Consider the following 21,326-nt stretch of genomic DNA (forward strand, 5'->3'; position numbering starts at 1 on the left):
ACGCAGCTAATTAATTAAATAATTTGGTTCAGTACCTTTCTCTTCAGCACAGCCGACAAAGGTTTAAGATGGGTCAGTCCTCCTGCATGCTCAGATCATTCCTTTCCCTTGCTTGAAAATTTGTTCCAAAATGAAAGTTGAACCCATATCTTTTTTAATCTGTGAATTCAATGCCGTTCGGCGAGTCTCAAATAAAAATTTGGGCATCTTAAGCCTGAATTATGCTTCTCCGTCTGTGTCAGTGCGGAGCACAGGCAACGCCATTATCCATCCTTGAGTAGGGATCCGGCAGGCACGCAAGTACGTACGGAGTCGAGCCCACTTTTTTAAACATCCATCGAACGAAACGGATTACGCAAGCTTGTGATTGGTCAGGACGCCGCTGTTGTTTACAGCGCCGCCATTGCAAAGAGAGCCGAGTTTAACTAGCGGCAGACACGGAGAAGCTTGAAGAATGCCTCGCGAAAAAACTCTAAAAATATGAACGTTTCATCCTCCCGTGACTGGAGGAGTGAAAAGATGAGCAGCAAGTGTTTTATTTGTGGACGGAAATGACAGGAAACGTGGGTTTAGAGGTGGGGAGCGCATGAAGCGGTGGGAGAATGAGAGACAAATATGTCTGTGTTAAAAGTCTCTTATATACACAAAAAACACAATATAAACACACGATCTTGGACCGATACATGACATGATACCACAGAACAGCGCTACGCCCTCTGTGGTCCTGCCGGGCAATTGCTTTGCAACACTCTCCAGGAGACGGAGAAGTAAAAGAGCAAAAAGCTTCCATCAATCCGTGCGTGTCTGTCCCTTGCGGAGCTGACGGAGAAGCATAAACCAGGCTTAACTGTAAAAGATATACCATTAATGTAAAAAATAAACTCTAACTAAACTATATTCACATCCAGAATCGAACCTGGGTCTTCTGCACAGGAGTCCGACGTCTTAATAAGTGAGCTAAAGCGCCAGTTACGTGTTTTGTATCGGTGAGATTTATATCCTTGATGACAGCTGAAACAACGTTCAAAGAACGGTTCAGAGCGAAAATGGCTATTTTGTTGCTAATTTGCAGGAAATATCTTGAAGAAAGTAGCTAAGGGTCCTCAGAAATGTAGCTAGGTTCATCACTAGGCATTAGGAACAGCAACAAAGTGGCACTACCTCACTCTCTGCTGCTAAAGCTACGGATAGCAAATGCTACGGGCTATGCCTGAGCGTGAACGCGCATGAAGCAGCCTGCTCGACCCGAGCAGCTCTCTTTTTCTGTGAAGGCAATCACAGTAAAAATGCCAGGGCTCATTCTACAGGACCAGGGCATTGCAAGAGAATGTATGAAGAAGATATTTATTATTTCTATACATGTTTTGGCTGTCAAACTTCCATAATGCCCCTTTAAAAGACAGATCATAAAAGTAGGTTTTTAGCCTTGCCTTGAAAACCGCAACAGAGGTGGAGGCCCTTATGCTGAGAGGAAGCTCGTTCCAAAGCTTAAATCACACACAACATTGTGAACATTTTAATTTCCTTTCTGAACTATTTCTGTTGAGAGTTTTAATGTTTAAAATCTGTTAGATAGTTACTGACAGCAGCTACATTTAAGTTTCATTTTCTGTTCTGACTGAATGCTGCTGCAGCATGGAGGTGTAGTTCTCAGTCATCCTGGACATGATCATCCTGAGAGTTTTAGCTGAAAACAGCTGGACGTTTCTGGATATGTTGGAGACATTTAGCCTCTCATCCCAGAGGCTTCTTCCAGACTTTGGTTGTGGTCAGAAACAAACACACTGATTGTGCTGCAAGTCTTTTTTTCTCCAAAACATGTTTTTGTCTAAATGAAAGTGATGTTGTTCATAGAATTAAAATTCATGTTGAAGTTAAGATTATTTCATCAAGTAGGACCTGTGGTTAGCACGTCATGTCTTGAAAGAATCGGAATCGGGAATCGATAGGAACCGGAATTGAAACAAGGAATGAATGGGAATTGGAATCGAAATTGTTCAAATTCAAACGATGGCCAATTCTATAAGTGAATATTGTTTTTTAAATATATTTTATGTGCAGTTTTTTAGGGCTTTTATGTTTTCTGTAAAGATTGGTATGTTGAAAATAATTTAATGTTTTGCATAAAGCATGAGGTTTTGGTTAGTAATCGATTGGGGGAATAACAAATGACTGACTTGGATAGTGTTGATCAGGCAGAGCTTTGTTGCCAGCGTTCCATTGCACAATGGCTTCAAACACGTATATAAAAGTGTTAGGTTTTTCGTAAACCACTGGATGAAATTACACAAACTGACTGAGCTCTGTTAAGGCTGTTGCAATAATAGTTTGTGTATGTGTATGTGGTGTGTGTATATGTGTTTGGGGGAGGGTACATTGGAACTTTGTCCCCCTCCAGTTTGAAAATCCTATTTGCGCCCCTATTAGGGGGCAGTACATACCTAAATCATTGCACTTGGAGGAAGCATGCAAGAAAGGCTTCAAGTGGTAGTAAACAAGTGTGCAAATAATTGCTGAATTGGGACAGTGAACATTGTGTCATTGACTACAACGCTTGCCGGTTGCTGTTTGTGCTACTTAAAAAAAAATCAAATTAAAAATCTCCTATGTAGTTTAGACCCGATTTGTTACTAAACTGCCAATAATTAAACAACTGGGTATCATTTAATTCATTTTCAACAACCTTTCGATGGATGTTTTCAGAGAATAATGGTAAAAACTACAAATAGTCTCTTCAAGGTTCCAGGACTTTATTACTATTTTATGCAAATCCTATACTGATGTAAAACAGTGTTTTCTAATTTTGAGTAAATGTTTAACATTTAACTTGTAAGTTAGATGCAGTAAATTCCATGTATTGTTTAGGAATTTGGAAAGAACCTTTGAAAAGAACATTTTAGAAGCAGTTTGGTTTGAAACGCTGCACGCAAACAAAATTTTTCCCTTTCCGAGTAATTAAAATATTCTTCGTAGAATATATCTGTCATATCCTACATCTACATTCCACCTTCTTTAGGAGAAGGATGCTGACTCACAGAAAGATACCTGAGGCATGGCACTGTCACCACACACTTGAGCTGTAAGACCACATACCAAAGGAAATAAACACACACAATGACAATCTTTAGACCATGGAGGTCAGTCACGTAAATAAAACCATTACCTAGCAGCTCAGCCTTCATGTTTCCTGCTCTACCTGTTCCATGTTCCTATACTGTGAAATAAAACTGTTTGCCTACAAAGCTAGCTGCCAGACTCCCTGAACGTCTGAAGTCATTATAGACCTTTATCTGGGATGATCAGCAGGATGTTCACCATCCCTTCGTATCGCTGTACAATCATGCTAAGGTAAACATAGATTATTACTTTTATTGCTTTTCCCTTTCGGGAGACTTTTACAAAAAGTTTAACATGTTAAATTTTTATGTCAGTTACATTTATTTTAATACCTCTCACAACTGTTCAGCTGTTAATTGTCTGTATATACATGTGTGTGCATAAACGTAACTGTGGTGAGTTCATCGAGGTTGCAGATTGAAAGGTTTTTTTTCTAAGCAAAGTCTTACTTCAGGATAAGTAAAGTGTCTAAATGATCTTGGTATTCACAAAAATGCATATGTTGTAGAAATTAAATTAAGAGTAGAGTCATAAAGTGGGAAGGATTCAAAAGGCTTGCCGTGTCATACAGAAATAAGGTAAAGTAATTTGCTAATGAAATGAACAAATCGAGACTGCATCTACTCAGCTGTTGTGGCCGCTTTGTTACATGTTAACCTCTACATTATTAAAAATATTCCGTCCTGTTAGCCCTTTCTATTCATTTTTCTTTAGTGGCTCTGACTTGCAAAACCAGTTCCCTGTGTCCCCCTACAAAACTGCCCTCCACTGGTGTTCCTCTGATGTGTTTTCTGGTTTTGATTCATTCTCTTGTTTAGCTGACATTTTTTCTTTAAAGAGCAAATTGCAAGTTAGAGATTCCCATAAGCCAATGTTTAGAGAAACATAATAGAAACTTGTTTTTTTTATGTACACATTAGGGCTGCAGCTATCGAATATTTTTGTAATCGAGTACTCTAATCTTTTATCGATTAATCAAGTACTCTAATAAATTACCCTTTTGTGTTTGTAAACCATTATATCAAATAGCATGTTATAAAATATGAAAACCTCTTAAAATGAGCAAGCAATTGCCAGTTATTCTTCCAGTTTTATTCAAAATTAGTTTTCAAAACTTCAGAACTTCAACTTCACAGTAAACAAATACCTGTGCAAAAAATAAGTATACAATCTGAGCCGATTTTCCCCTCGTGCGAGAATCTACTAGCCTGGCAAGCCAGAAAAACTAGGAGGATAACTGCTGAAGTAGCGCTGTGAGTAGGGATGTCCCGATCCGATCACATGATCGGAAATCGGCCCGATCACGTGGTTTCAGACTGATCGGATGATCGGGACTCGGGCTTTACTTCCCGATCCAAGCCCCGATCCGGACTGGATACTGGGTTCAAATTACAGGAGAGCAACTTGGTTCTGCTTAAAGGTTGTCAGGCTCCCCTGATGCCCTTAACTTACACATCCAGAAGGAGCACAAAAGAGATCCAGTTTCTACCTATATTATATGGACTCAGCGTAGTTCTTTTGAGCAGAGATGCAGAGAGCGGCAGGCAGACCGCTGATTATTCATGAACTCCAGCTGCGTTCTGCACACAGTAACATTTTCTAAGTTTCTAAGTGGCGTCACCAAAAAATATATAATTAGCACACAGTCATTCGTGTCCGTTCATTTTCTCTCTGGTAAGTTCTGTCTGTATTTGAGCATGACGTGTGGCCGCGCTCGCGCTAACCCCGCTGCAGCGCTCGTCACTGGCGCAGCCGGGTAGCGCGGCGCACACTCCGCTTTTTTTGTGGTCAATAGATCAATTTGATCTGCTAGTTAAAAAGTTACTTGTGAGGTGAAAAAGAAGGATGCAGGCAGGAGTTTTTCTGGAGGACTGGGAGATGCAGGAAGATCAGAGACAGACACGACAGGAAAATAAAAACCAAGAAAATAAAACAAAGTTCTTAAAAAATAAAATGTAGGTAGATTGATCCCACTACATGTTTGCACCATGGTTTGTACCTGTATAAAGCAATAATTTATCAGCATGTAGTAATTATATATTTGATACAATTCAGATCATCTTCAAAGCTCCGTCCCATGACCAGGGACGTATCTAAGCATTTTGGGGGCCGAGGCAAAATAGACCCCTGCCAGGTATTTTAAGTTGAAGCGCTATCTGTTTTTATTTTAGACTTTTTATATTTGCAATAAAGTCCAAAAGTGAAAAATTTATGTTATTTATTACTTGATTATTCAGGCTACCTCACAGAAGTGATCTGTTGTTAAAATTTAAAATAAAAAGGTAATTAAACAAAAAATAAGGAACATTCTGAAACTGTTTCTTCCTTTTTCTTTTTTTTTTATGTATTGAAAGTATCTGATCGGGACTCGGTATCGGCAGATTCTCAAAATCAAATGACTCGGACTAGGGGGCAAAAAAATCTGATCGAGACATCCCTAGCTGCGAGCGGCTGCGGCCCAAACGGCACCAGAACCGCTCACGGCACATGCGCAAACAGCTCGCCAGCTACTTCCCTATTAACACACGTCCGTTTTAATTTCTACACTTTTTTTCTCACACAATAACAAGGATTGTCGAGAAAGCATGTTTGCTGTGGTTATGTCAAATTATACTGATCACAAAACATTTATTTACTTTCTTTCGTTTTCCTCCACCACTCTCATAAATACCTGTGTCCTCCTGCAGCAATCCCGAGGGACAACAGACATAACAACACAATAAAAAGTCTGACTTATTGTGTAACAAATGCTATTTTTAGCACATTTTTAGGTCCGACATGTTGCTACCAGACAAGCAGTGTGAGCTGAAACTGAGTGCTACAAATGAAAAAGTCGCACAGTGTCCGCAGAACATATAGCGGACCTCCGAGTCCGCTTGCAGAAGTGACATTTACATGTGCTTGTTTCCTGGTCAGGTGCTGCAGCATCGAGGAATGTGGTGTTGTGGTAGGCAAAATCCATTTTACAGTATATACACTGGACTATGTTTTCCGCCTTACGACGTGAAAAATGGTCCCACACCTTTGACATTTTCTGTCTTTTTCGCACTCCACCAGGGTCCACGTTGTCTGCCATGGCTTAAGAGAAAGTCAAGTTATATTCGCTACTCACGTGTGCATTCAGTGCAGTGTGTATGTGCATCACTTATTTCGGTCTGGGTGAAACATGACCCGGGGCGATTGCAAAGCCATGAATTAATTAAACATGAATTAAAGGGACTATAAGGAAGTTTGACAGTCAAAACATGTATAGAAATAATAAATTTCTTCTTCATACATTCTCCTGCAATGCCCTGGTCCTGTAGAATGAGCCCTGGCATTTTTACTGTGATTCCATTTTTCTGTAAAATCACAGAAAAAGAGAGATGCTCGGGTCGAGCAGGCTGCTTCATGCGCGTTCACGCTCAGGCATAGCCCGTAGCATTTGCTATCCGTAGCTTTAGCAGCAGAGAGTGAGGTAGTGCCAACTCAACGACTTTGTCGCTGTTCCAAACGCCTAGTGATGAACCTAGCTACATTTCTGAGGACCCTTAGCTACTTTCTGTAGAACTTTCTTCTAGATATTTCCTGCAAATTAACAACAAAATAGCTATTTTCGTTGGATTGACGTTGTTTCAGCTGTCATTAAGGATATAAATGTTACAGATGCAATGAATGTCACTGGTGCTTTAGCTCATCTAGTAAAACGTCTGACTCTCAAGCAGAAGACCTGGGTTTGATTCCGGGTGTAAACACAGTTTGTTATTTGGAGTTTCTTTTTAACATTAATGATATTTTTTTAACACCGCCCAAATTTTTTAACACCGCCCAAATTTTTATTTGAGACTCGCCGAAAGGCATTGAATTCACGGATAAAAAAAGTTGTGGGTTCAACTTTCATTTTGGAACAATTTTTCAAGCAAGGAGAGGGAATGATCTGAGCATGCAGGAGGACTGACCGTCGCCCATCATAAACCTTTGTCGGCTGTGCTGAAGAGAAAGGTACAGAACCAAATTATGTAATTAATTAGCTGTGTGTTCTCCTGTCCTCTGTCCTCCAGGCCACACACACACACACACACACACACTGCATGTTCGGCTGGCCGACGAGAAAGTGCAGCTGCAGAGATAGAAGCACATTATTTTTATTAATTTGCTGTGTTCTTCTGTCCAGGACACACACACACGGAGCTGACTGTCTCAGATGTTATTTTCGTTAAGGAGTGTGCACGTACAGCATGCGCGCCTCATGCACAAGCCTACTATTGAAGCTGCCATTACGCTTTTGGCCTGAAGGGGCAATCGCGAGGATAAAAACTCAAAAGTCCAAAAAGTCCCTTTAAAACGAAGCCTCGAGCCAGAGAATTTGACTCGAGGCTTTATTATACTCTAATTATTTGAGGTACTCGAGGAATCGTTTCAGCTCCAGTACACATACATAAATCACTTAGGCTTTTAGTCATTTTTGTGAGATTTTTTTTTTTTTTTTTTTTTTTTGCCAAACCAAATGTCGTCAGCTGAGGGAGTCCTGTCAGCCTAATCAGAGAAAAATGTGAATTCTAATGCCGGCTCTGACACAGAGGAAACTTTAAATGTTTATAATTCTGCTTATGATGGACCAAAGCCGTAAAGCTTATGAGTTTGCTGCATGCCCCAGAGAGCAGAGAACAGAGCAGAGAGACAAACCAGAGGGAGAAAAGATCGGCCAAAACAGAGGGATTATGCTGCGATGTGAGGAGAAGCAGCAGGGGAGCAGCAGGTGAATTAACGATGCTACCTCAAACTTGTGTGCTATCATCACAATATTATACAGATTACTAACATGTACCAGACAATTAAAATAGCATTGGTCAGTTAATATAATATTAATACTTGACAATAATAAACTAATGAGCATCTGTCAGCTATCTCATACTCATTAATATCCGTTCACGTAACGTAGTTTAGTGCTTAGAGAGAGGGAGAGAGACGCCTGTCATCCGGTTCTGGAGCTCATGCGGGCTTCTGCAAGCTGGATCTGACCCAGAAACTAGCTCAGCTGGCTCACAGGTATTTTTAAAAAGCCACGCATCCTCTCCTGGTGATCCAGGCGGTGGTTCTGATCTGGTTCCGACCCAGACACCAGTTCCACTGGCCTGCTGAGCCACGCGTCTTTTCTGGTGGTCGGTTTTGACCTGGTTCTGACTGTGATCTGAGTTCCAGAAACCTGCCTTTAATTTTTTAAACCCCACCACGGGTCTTCGGAGCCCAGCGCGGACCTCCCTGTCCCAGTACCGACCGATGTGGGCTACGGATGTCCCGTCTTTTCGGCTGCACAAAAACACTTGCTTTCAGCTAAGAGGTTTTTGTATTTTACAAGAAAAAAAAAGAGTGTCTTTGCTTTTCCAATTCATGAATACCTTTAAACTTTTAAAATGATAAAAACATCTTCCAGAGTCATATGACCTCCCATGATGCTTCACAACACTCACTCACCCATTCACACTAGGGATGGACAATATCGGTATCAGCCGATGTTAGTCATTTTTTGACATATCGGTATCGGTCTGATATTTAAAATCGAGCTTATATTAAGAACCAATATTTTTTCCATCTCGTCTCCATTTGTTTATCTGTTTCAGAGGACGAGGTGGGTGATGTGTATATATTTAGTCATGTGAATAGTGATTATAACCATCTCAGAAGCGTAAATGTGTGTGTGGTGTGTGTACATAATGTAAATACAGCTTTAATAAATTTCATTCTGTACAAAAATCTGCTGATTTTAGATGCATTAATGTCAGTATATTGATATCGGCAAATATTGGTTATCGGCCATAACAGTGATCTTAATATCGGATATCAGTACCTGCTCAAAAATTTCATATCGGTGCATCACTAATTCACACACATGTATAAATATCACACATGTATAAATATGTGAATTCACATGCTGGTGGTGCTGAGTTACATTTTGGCCACAGCGTCCCTGGGGCACGCTGACAGAGTGGGGGCTGCCAGACAATGGCACCACCATTCCCTCCGACCACTGCCAGAGGGTAAGGAAGGTGAAGTGCCCTGCCCAAAGAAACAATGACTGTGACAAACTGAGCAGTATGAGAACCTGCAACCCTCCAGTGAATGAAAGAAGCAGAGATAAATGTGTTTCTGTTAGACACTGATTAGGTTTTATTCTTTTTCTTTTTCAGAAAATATGGGGTGAAAAACATCATCGCCACAGTTACACTGCTGGGAATTCTTTTAATAGTTATTTTTTATACGGAGCCTGAAAGTGCTTTTCCTGATGATTATTTCAACACAACCAGCCTATTGGAGACATATGCACTCACAGAAAAAAATGCCACCACCCCAGAACCAGAAACACAACCACCAAAATGTGAGCCAAATATGAATGCAGAGAATGTCAGTAACTTTGGATCTCTCTCTAATCAGATTCAGGATTTTCTTTACTATCGTCACTGTCGCAGTTTTCCCATTATCCTGGACCTCCCTCACAAATGTGGACGACCTGATAAGCCCAAAGACATCTTTCTACTGCTAGTTATTAAAAGTCCCCCCAACAACTTTGAGCACAGAGAGGTGCTGCGCAAGACCTGGGCTAAGGAGAGGTCACATAATGGGAAGAAGATTCAAACGATCTTCATTTCAGGAACAGATGGTTATGGATATGACAAAGAAAGGCTGAACAAACTCCTTGCACTGGAGCACAAACAACATGGAGACATTCTCCAGTGGAACTTCAAAGAATCACTTTTCAACCTGACTCTAAAGCAGATCCTTTTCCTGGAGTGGATGAACAGACGCTGTCCACATGCTTGTTTCCTGCTAAATGGTGATGATGATGTCTTCGCCCACACGGACAACATGGTGGAGTATCTTCAGAGCCTCGAGGACAACAATGGAACCAAGCATCTCTTTACTGGGCAAGTAATTGAAAACGCTGGCCCTATCAGATGGCCGCAAAGCAAGTACTTTGTTCCACTTCAGGTGTATGATGGAAATTCATACCCTGCTTACTGCGGTGGTGCGGGTTACCTCATGTCTGGCTACACTGCTTCAGTCATTTATGAGAAGTCAAAGTCCGTTGAAATACTTCCGATTGACGATGTCTACATGGGGATGTGTTTGGATGCAGCAAAACTTAAACCCACCACTCATATGGGTGTGAGTACACTTGGATGGTACATTCCCTCCAGAACGGTTGACAAATATCACCCTTGTTTCTTGAAAGAAGTACTTGTGATACACAAATTCTCTCCAGCTAGTTTATATATTTTGTGGCATGAAGTACACAACCCCAAAATCAAGTGTGGTACTCAACTGTTAAAATAATGAAAATCTCTTTCTTTTGACATTTCACCTGGTTGTATTTTAACCCTCCCACTGTCCTAACGGGTGTGATGACCCCATGAAGAAAGTTGACCATTGAGCAGGGTTGATGGTTTATCTCTTGGGTCCATGTGGCAGGGGTGAGGAGTGAGCACCACCTCACCCCTGTCATGTGGACTTCAAGGGATAAACCATCAATCCTGCTCAATGGTCAACTTTCTTCGTGGGGTCACCTATAAAGTCAGTGGGAGGGTTAAAAATGTCGATCCAATAAATTATTTTGTTTTTAAACTTACGTAATTTTTATTCTCAAATGGACATAAGCACAATAACACTGAGGGATATAACCAAAACATGTAATCTGGCACTACTAAGAATTTTGTTAGGAACATAGCAATTCTGAAATAGACTAGTTAACCATTTTGTGAGACATTCTCTTGAACAAACTTTGATCGCTCTGACATCACACAGTCTCATCATGAAGATCTTTTATTTAATCACAAGTTGACACAATTTCCCAAAGTCCCAATGAAATGTTTTTTGGACATTAATAATCAGTGCTCCTGCATCTTTGTATAAAGGAGAAGGAGACAAGAGTCTACCAACGTGAATGAGAGCCTGAAATGCTGGAGTGAGTGTGTGCATGTAAAACTGTTTACCCATGCAAGCATGCGGGAAACAAAATTGCTGAGAAACTGACATTCTGGTGTTTTTGTGTGTGCGTGCGTGTGTGTGACCTCAATAGTAATTTATAATAAATGTAAAAAATGAAGCTGACTAATTAGCAGATTTTGTCTGTTGTTGTTTTTTTTAGAACATAACTCCCACGATAAATAAGAGGCCACTGTAAATTATTGCTTTTATATGCGTTTGTTGCTGTTGTATGTTTTTGTGCTGTGAAATAATTAATGTGTAAATACTATAGAAGTATGTGTTGTTGAAAAATATTACATTGTTTTAAGTTATTACAATAAAAGTTAACATATCACAAATTTTGTATACACGTGTCGTGAACACCATAATTTTGTCACGTTGAGGAGCAGGAGGTTAGGACCCAAGATGCAGATCCAGGATGACACGAGGCAGAAATGTTAAATAAAGAAGAATCCTTTATTTTGGATGACAAAATAAAAATCCAAAAAGGGCAGGAGGCAAAAACCCAGTAACAAAAATGAAGAAGGAATAAATCCAAAAGCTCACTTTATGAGCAAAGTACCAAAGACCAAGAGGGAGAGACAAAACCAACGCTGACATAAACAACAATGGACCAACAAGACACTGAGACAAGACAGGGCTTAAATAAACTGGGGCATGATAGGAGGCAGATGAGCTGCAGGTGTGTGGGGAGAGGACCAGGTGAAAGCAATACTTAATCAGGGAGGGAACTCACATGACCTAAGAAAAATCCTAAAAACAAGAAAAGCAACCACATAACTAATATTCTAAAGGGAAGAAGAACTACAAAGACTGGTGGGACAAAACATATAAAAGAGACTAATAAAATGAAAAGCTGAAACTATAAACACTGCAGAGGGATGACTGGAGAAGACTAAAGGAACACAGGACCTGAGAGATATATTTGGAAGGCTGAAGACCAGGGGACAAATGAGGAACACAAAGAGACACATAAATGAGACGCAGACAAAGGACAAAGGGTGCTATGAAACACAAAAAGAGAACCTGGAGTGGGAACTGGAGGGGCTGGGGAACAAAGGGACACAGAACATGACAAATTTTAATTTCATGACACATGATTTTGTATAGTGTGTATTTTTATTAAACTATTTTGGGGAATTATAACAGAAAATATGTCTTTTATTGTCATTATTAAGTAGGGCTGCACAATACATTGCTTATGTATCGTCATCGCAATATCAGCATGCGCATTACGCATATTGCAAAGAACAGAAAAAACTGCAATGAATGTTATAACAGCTGAAATGTTTGCTGCACATAACACATTTTGTCAATCAAACGAAAGCATGACGTTTTTGACAAATCAAATACAGCCCTTAACACATTTGGCCAATTGGGTGAGTTCTTATCTTTGGTAACGTCAATGTTTATGTTCCTCGCATTGCATCACGAGAATGTGTGGCCAGAAACAACATATTTTGCCGATAATTTGGTTGTTTTGCATGTTTGGAGGAGAATTTAGCAAAGCAGGTGGATCTTTCTTGCTGTGTGGTTGGTTGTTCGGCCGTGGGAGGCTTGACTAAAAAGTTTTATTGGAATTTACTTCGTAAACAATCGCAAAATACGTAAGAGATGATAAGAAGCCACCAGAACTGTCCGAAGAAAGCCTGGACTCCTGCAGCAGCAGACAGATTGTGAGGCTCTTTGTTCATTTGTCCTTGTGACTAAGTATTAACTAGAGAAGATGTTTGTAAAAACATTCATCTTCGTGTATTGTTAAATCCACAGAGTCATGTTATTTTCCCGTGCTGATTCGGGAGTCTCAACCCACGATCATTATAATAAAAATAAAGAAAGATATAAACACACTGATTAGTGAAGACTTACACGGCTTTGTAGTTGTAGTGAGGATTTATCCGTTTTCTTTGGCTGTCACCCACAGGTGATGTAAACAACGCTGTGACTGCTTGTTGAAGTTGACTGCTGCTATTAGCATGACCACAGCTTTCTGTTTTCAAGAGAGATCGGCTCAGCTTTCCTTAAAACTAATTAATCATAGGCCTCCAGATGTTTGAAAGCCTTTAATTTTTTGTAAGTCAAGGCTCCAGGGCTTTCAATTGAATAGGAATAAATGTCTCCCCAGTAGATTTGTGAAAAGAACACAGGCGAATGGGACCAATGTTTTTCATCATCTCAGAGCTCATACGAATTTATAATAACTTTAATTTTGTCTTTAATACAGATTTTAAGCTTCTCTTTAAGTCTCCTTCTGTCTTTAGGAGGTTAAATGTTTATATATCAGGGATTTCGCTTGCAAACTCTCTTAAAGGTTTTCATCGCGTATTGACAGCAGGTCATTTTGTGTGGTTTTTTTTTTTTTTTTTTGCCACCCAGCCCCTCACGCGTGCGCACAAAGATTTAAAAGGTTGTCAACAAAGATCCTCCTATGGGTTAGATACCCGCCCCCTATGCAGACGGATCTTAATTTGGATGGTGAGTAAACAGCTGAGTTAGCGTTGTTCTGCTCTTTCTGCTCATTCTGCTTCTCCCGGGATCCACTGATTTCTTTTTCTTTTTCCCTTTCCTCACATCTTTTGATCAGAATTTTTGCTTTTCCCATTTTTTATGATATTTTTAGTCATTAGAAATTGTTTTCTTTGTTTTTGATTTATTAATTTTTTTTGTTTTTGAGTTAAGTATTTGTTTATTTATTGCAAATCATATCGTCATCACAATATTAATCACTTATTGATCATCGCAGGTGTTGGGGTTATTAGGAGCGAACAATTCGTAAGCTTCAACTTACTTTTGGATTCTTCAATAAATTCTGTAAATATGAGAATATTTACTGATTTATTAATTAATTAAGATATTCTTAGATATACGGGGCACCATTCCCTTCAAACGGGAAAAAATTGAATCCAAAACTCTTATCAGTCTTTCTTGAAGTTCGTAGAATCCTTGGAGCAGAGACTTCTCTTCGACACAACAAAGCTACGGGAGGCAAAATTCTGAATTTTATAACGTTTAATTAACAATTTGTCAAATGAATAAACAATGGAACAAATGAATAATAACCACGTGATATGATTGAAGATGGATGTTTTTGCGTGTGATGGAGGATGTATGAATGGGGTCCTTTGTTCTCACAAAGGAGTAGAGTGTGTGTGTGTGTGTGTGTGTGTGTGTGTGTGTGTGCGTGTGTATGGATTCAAAATGGAGTCTTGAATACAAGATGGCTGACCCCTTTGTCTGGCTAAAGTGGGGGTGGCAACTTGCACTTTAACTTCCAAAGCACTTAGAACCAGTAGTAACTTAACCTTAAAATCACTCAAAACATTTCAAAATGATCATGAAGCTTCACCAAAGATTAATCACGAATTAATATCTTTTAGTTTAACCACTTGGCCATAGTAGGAAACATTTAAAGATACCAAACAATGATTAATAAGCAGTTTATTCTTTCAAAATGACCCGACGGACGTGTTTGGGAACAAAAGAGGAAAACATGAAGCTACTTTTTAAGCAATAGCGCGGTTTTATTGCTTATTCTGGACTATAGAGGAAACGGAAGAAGAAGGAGAGAAAGAGATGAGTTTCTGATCACCAGAAGAGCGAAGCGTCCCTCACTCTTTGAGTTGACGGTTCTCCGTGTTTCTCCGCAGTTTGGCGTCGTCCGTCGGTTTGATGGAGTTGTCGCTTTCTCCGTGAGTGTTTGGCGTTCTCCATGAGTGTTTCTCTACGGGCTGGACACAAAGAGAACGAAGTTTCTTTTGTGCTGAGTTTGACAACTTACAGCGTCTCTGAGAGCTGGATGGAGCTCCGCTCGTTCCCAGTCAGATCCTGATGGAGTTGGAGTGGCTTTGTAGCGGTTGCGTGGCTCAACTTGGGCACTTAGAGCTTCCGCGTGCTCAAGGGAGTCGGAGCGTTCGACAAGCGTGTCCTTACCGCCAGGTATCCTGGGCAAAAGAACGAAGTTTCTTTGTTTCGTTGATGATTTATAGCTTGAGTTCGCGGGAAAGCGTCCATGAGCTCCCGCCTCCCGCAGAACGTGTTTCTGGTATTAGGCGGTGACATCATCCCAATGCTTACGTGTGCAAAGCATCATGGGAAATGAAGTTTCTTGGCGCTGATGTGATTATTTGCTTTTCAGAGCAATTTAAGCGCAGTCATTTTGGAGAAAATCACTGCATAGTAATTTCCTCATGAGGTCAGACCCTCAACACAGGTTTTCCTAATACAGTATAGTACTACTGTTAAGTTAAAGTTAAACCTGAATTTTTACAGCAGGTCAGTTGAGCAGAATAAAACATTTAAGTCCAAGAACACTAAGCCGTTCCTCAATACTCAACGGCCCTAGTACGTTCTTGTGTACTAGACAAGTACATTCTTGGCTGGGACACCAGAAAGTCTGTTCTACCAAGTACGAGAGGACGAGTACGACATTTGGAACAGAACCGTACTCTGTTGTGTCCTGGCAACACGTGTTGCTTCTTGCTACAATTAAAAAAATGACCTGACAAAAAATAAAAGTCTTGTTTGTTCCTTAAATAATAAAATAACAATGAAAACGTGTTATATGCATTATACTTGGCCCACTTTTATCACAACTAATAAAATACTACCATTTCCTGCTCTTTATTGAATGAAAAAAGCTTTTTTCATCAGAACAGAGCTACAGTGCTTTTATTTTGATAGTGGGTTAGCTATTAGCATTTTGAAGGATCATGAAGAGTGAAACTCAAGCACACATCAAAATCTACAGTTTGCACACAATTATTTACAATAACAGACAACTTTTTATTATTTTATTTATGTTTCTAATATAAAACATTACAGTTATTAGCTTTCTCCTCTAACGTTCGCGGTTTGCGACCCAATGCATTATGGGAAACTTTGCTGTCCCAAGTCCGCAGAAGGATGCGAGGATGCATCTTCGATACAATGGGCGGAGCACGAACACATCTGGGAACATTGAGCAAACTTGCCATTATGCATATTTAGGATTGGAACAGTCCTTGGGCCATCATTGATGACGTTTCATAAGGACCTGCATACACAAGTTTGGACAAGTATGCATATTGAGAAACAACCCTAGATTCTGAGAATTCAAGTGTTGTTGAGATTAAGGTGGAGAAAAGAAGTACTCATATTTTAACCCTCTCACTATCCTAATGGGTGTGACCCCGCGAGGAAAGTTGACAGTTGAGCAGGGTTAATGGTTAATCCCTTGGGTCTATGTGGCAGGGGTGAGGAGTGAGCACCACCTCACCCCTGCCACATGGACCTCAAGGGATAAACCATCAATCCTGCTCAATGGTCAACATTCCTCGCGGGGTCACCCATAAAGACAGTGGGAGGGTTAATAAAGGAGTTCACATTGAGAAACCTATCATTTCCTCAAGGTCAAACAATCTAAATCAGAAGCACCAGATATTATTGCACAAGTGAAACTATCAGGCATTTCCTTAGATGTCGTTGAATGTTTAAACCTTAAGTGTGTACTTAACAGTGTCAGGTGTCAAGGTGAGCTCTCATGACAACTGATGCCTTTTCAAAAACCAAAAAAAGTGGTTAAAATTTTCTTCTCTGAATCATCATATATGTGATGTCAATGTTCAAAGCTGACCTTTAAGATAGTTCTTTTTTTTAAGTGTTTCTCAAAACCAGCTAAAGTTGAACTTGATTTACAGGAAATAAAAGTATGAAAACCGATAATATGCAAAGATTACAAGGACACACCCAAGTCATTTGCATGTTACTTTGAATCTACTGTTTTGTTTTGTTTTGTTTTGTTTTGTTTTGTTTTGTTTTGTTTTGTCTCTATTGTCTTTGGCTTTGGCCATGACTCTTTTCAGAGTTCATTGGAAAAAGTTATTCTCTTATTTGCATCTGCATATTGCAAAATGGTCTTTGAGACCATTACAGTTCCACACACACACACACACACACATATATATATATATATATGTTTATGTTTATTTATTTGGCAGACGCTTTTATCCAAAGTGACTTACAATTTATAACCTATAGGGCATGTTGTGATCTGTGGGGGAAACTGGAGTACCCGGAGGAAACCCACGCATGCATTTGGAGAACACGCAACTCCACGCAGAAAGGCCGCAGCCGAGTCTCGAACCTGCAACCTTCGTGCTGCGAGACAACAGTGCTAACAACTGCGCCACCATGCAGCCCATATATATATATACACCTCGTGCACCCTCAAGAGTGCACCACACTTAGGGAATCCCTGCTCTAAAGCATGGAACTCATTCATGTAAATGAAGTAAATAAAGTATAGCTGTGACTTAATGCTTCCTACTCTACCTGCATCAAGTTCCTATGCTGTGGAATAAAACAGTCTAAAGATAGTAACTGTCAGGCTCACTGAAATTCTGAAGTCACTAGTCTTTACAGACTTATTTTTGCAATAATCAGGATTTTCAACATCTCCTTGCATCACTATACAATCATGTAAAGGTAACTATAACAAATATACATTAACAGTTGTATTGTTTCACACTTTTAGGTAACTTCTACAAAAATGATTATAATGTGTGTTAAACTTATTTTAATCACTCACAAAACAGTTCAGATGTTATTTAATTATCTATATAAAAATGTTAGTATGACAGCACAACTTTGGTAACTTTCCCGAGGTTAAGTACTATCATGTGATAAGCAGGAAGTAAAAGGCTTGATGTAATTTTACACATAAATGAGAAAGCCATTTGCAGTAACATAAATAATTCAAGATGCTGACATTATATTCTTCTTGGAAGACTTAGTAAATATACTAATTCTTTGTAATGGTAAAATGACCTTTTTTTTGTTTGTGTCCCATTCATGTAAAGCAATCAGAATTGATGTCTGAGTGCCAAAGACAAGCCATACAGTTTTACTGTCACAGGTAGAGCAGTGCTTTATTAGAAAGATTTTCCCTAAACTCAAATGTGGTATCTAATATTTTATTGGTACACTTTCAGGATGTTCGATATTATTGGCCTACTACTATTAGCGGCCAATAAGGGTATTAAAATGTAATATTAGAAATGATCTGTTTTTACTGTTTTAATGACTCAACGTTTACATACCATGCAGATATTAGTCTACGAACTCTTCAGCTACTTCTCTTCTCACTCATATAGGGACCCCACATATACTGGTATTGGTTTAAATCAGTTTTGGAAATGAAGCACCAAGATTGTATTAGTATGTGTCACGTTGAGAGCAGGAGGTTTGGCTCAGGCAGGAGCGGTTGAATAAATGAAAAAATCCTTTTATTAGGATGATGAGTAATTTCCAAGTGCAGGAAGCCAAGACAAAAACCAAGCCAAGGACCTTGAGTTACTAGAGGAGGACAGAACAACGCTGACAAAGACAATGGACCAACAAACACTGAGGGACAAGACAGGGTATTAAACACTTAGGGGAGCAATCAGGGGAACAGGTGACAGGTGTGAGGAGTGAGGTCAGGAGGGAAGACAGGTGCACTAATAAACTAAATGGGGAAAGAACTTAAGCAGAGGGGAAGATAAACCATAACCTATAAAACACTAAATAACTAAACCTAAAGACTAAGGGCAAAGATAAACAACTAATGACTAGAGGGGTGAGGAGGACTAATACAAATAAAGTGACTAGGAGGAAACATGAGGGAAGCCTAGAGGGAGCTGGAGAACATAAGGAGACACACAGAGCACAAAGGAACACATGAGGGGAACGCAGAGGACGAACAGGAGGGGGCTGGGGACCAAGGGGACACAGAACATGACAGTATGTCTGATATCGGTTGAAAAGCCAAATACCAGATGTCCCAAGTAAAATAACTTTACTCTTTGAGACTTTTTCCCAAATTGTTCAAAGAAATTAGAGGTGTTAAACTATATTATTTGCTTTTAACCTTATGTCGTTTTGTTGGTAACTAGACCACAATGACAGAACGGAAACATAGGATCTGGCAAATCTGTCAAGAATTTGACAATTATGGAAAAGACTGGTTACGATTTTGTGAGCCATTTATAAATTTTCATGACTTGATGATCAATTCACTCTTACATCTCAACGTCTCAACATGAAGTAGTATGTATGCTTTTTATCTCAAGCCAGCATGCATTTTGTTAAGTCCTAGTGAAATGTTTTGTTGGGTTTTGGGGCAGAGACACATGACTCTACCCCTAAAGCATGTGTTTAATAAGAGCCAACAGAATTCAGCCTGGTTTAAAGCTGCAATAGCAAAAACAAGCTAGTGTTTAATCACAGTCACGGAAGACTCACCCCTCCTGTCGGTTATCATCCCACCTGATACCAGAACCTGCATTTCCAGTCTAAAAGAGAAAGTGCTAAATACCAGTCGCTGTTGTCTGACTTCAAACTGTGTTTTTCGTTTTGGGATTCTAGTATTTTGTCCTAAAGTTTAAATCGTAGCAGCCAACTGTTTCTCCTTCTCTGACATTATTGAGCGGAGAACCTCTCACACCAGTGGTGTTCTGTTGCTAAATGTTCAAGCGAGTAATGAGTGGAGGACCCACATAAATGTGGAAGTGTGGTGATACAGGCAACCGAATGGTCCAATCGGTTTTGTACTGTGCCATGTTTTTGGCTGGATTTTTTTAATGTGAGAATCACTCCATTTATTTTTTGTTTTTTCTTAGTAAACAGTTTACTAACCAATACATATGGACTTTAAAACCACAGAGACTTTAGAAAGTGAGACAAAATGATTCCCAGAAGCTTTGGGCTATTTGTCTGGTGAATCTTTCAGATAAAAACTGTTATAGCAAATCTGCCAAACAGCTAGGTTTTGAACGGAAATACGGTCAGGGAACACTCGCACCTCCTCTCGGGTATCTTCCCTGAAATGCTTCTGCTGGAACTGCAAACCCACATTGCCAGAGAATACCAGATAGTGCTAAACACCAGTTGCCGTTTTCTTGGTATAAACGTATTTTGTTGTCCGTGACGGCAAGTTGGAGTGGTAGTAGCCGGCTGCTTCTCCTTCTCTGGTATTACTGATCTGAGAACGTCTCACACCAGTGGTGTTCTGTTGCTAAATGTTCAATCTAGTAATGAATGGAGGGGAAGAGTGGTGGTTCGGGGAGACCGACAACTAGATGGTCCAATAGGTGCTTTTGGTCCAAAATGTGTTATTGGCAAAGATTTTTAGGCAAATGCAAGAGAACCTCTTTTTTTTCTTATCAACACAATATATGTAAAGCTATAATATGTTATAACATTGTTAAGAGGCATGAAAAAAATGGTTTAAGCTAATTTGTTTTCCCAATTTGCCATTGTAGTGTTGAGCCTTTCTCTCCCCATTTATCCGTCAACAGCTCTAATCTGATTTCTGCTTGTTTTTCAATTTCCATCTTGATCGCTGTTGTGGAAATATTGTAGCTCAGTTTTGCACGCCTTCTTTTAGTGTACTTTTGACTTTAAACCACTAAACCTTATTAAAACTGAAAGCTTGAGATTTACTTGTATAAAATTGTATTTTGCAATAAGAATGTTTATTTGCACATTTTCTAAGTACATTAAATGTATGATCTCTTGTGCAAATGTCACTTAAAGATGACACTTTGCACTAAGACTTACCCCCAAATTCCACTACCTCCGCTCCGCTCCGCCTTCCGCAGCCACTCGCTTCCGAACTCAATTTTTCTTGGTACCCGCTCTACAACGGCTCCGCTCCGGTGCGGAGACCTGAGGTGGGCAAACAAGCATGCGTGGGATTTTCGAGATCTTGCGATACAGTCCAAGCAATAAACGTGGAAGTTAGATCCAAACACCCGTTGTGTGGGAGAAGCATCGGCATGAACTGTTTAATCTGCCCATCATTTGTGTTGAGAGATCAGCAGTGTTTGGATCAACAAAGTGTGACTACTTTGATAGTAGAAACTGTATTTATGGCTTACTTTTATGCATTTAAACTTCAGCCGCCATTGATAGTTGTTAAAAGTTGTTAAACCTGTGCATATGAAACAAAAAACGCCTTTTGTTTATCGATTTATTGTGAAAAACGGAAGTTGTGCTTGCTCCTTTTCCAGTTGGGCAGTTGTGATTTCTGTCCATTTACTGCGGAGGTGCTCCGGCGTCCGGCGAAAATAGGATCGATTCTATTTTTGCCGGACGCCGGAACAGAGGGCAGCGCACGGCGCCGCACTGCCGGAGCACGGCCCCAGTAGTGGAATTGCTCTGATTGACTACAACGGGACCGATTTTGCTCCGGCGTTCGTGTCGGAGCGGAGGTAGTGGAATTTGGGGGT

General features: G+C 39.9%; 2 protein-coding genes across 4 annotated transcripts in view; one reads left to right on the forward strand and one right to left on the reverse strand.

The window, feature by feature from the left end:
* LOC107376010 (SH3 and PX domain-containing protein 2A) overlaps positions 1–21,326 on the reverse strand; it is a 170,241-nt gene that overhangs the window by 140,985 nt on the left and 7,930 nt on the right. The gene's annotated exons all lie outside the window — the stretch shown is intronic.
* LOC107375806 (N-acetyllactosaminide beta-1,3-N-acetylglucosaminyltransferase 3) lies at positions 9,105–10,555 on the forward strand. Its single transcript, XM_054750340.2, has one exon. The coding sequence runs from the start codon at positions 9,484–9,486 to the stop codon at positions 10,426–10,428; it is 945 nt and encodes a 314-aa protein (XP_054606315.2). The 5' UTR covers positions 9,105–9,483; the 3' UTR covers positions 10,429–10,555.

Source organism: Nothobranchius furzeri, chromosome 12 (genome assembly GCF_043380555.1).
Source record: "Nothobranchius furzeri strain GRZ-AD chromosome 12, NfurGRZ-RIMD1, whole genome shotgun sequence".
In the NCBI taxonomy this organism is placed as follows: Eukaryota; Metazoa; Chordata; class Actinopteri; order Cyprinodontiformes; family Nothobranchiidae; genus Nothobranchius; species Nothobranchius furzeri.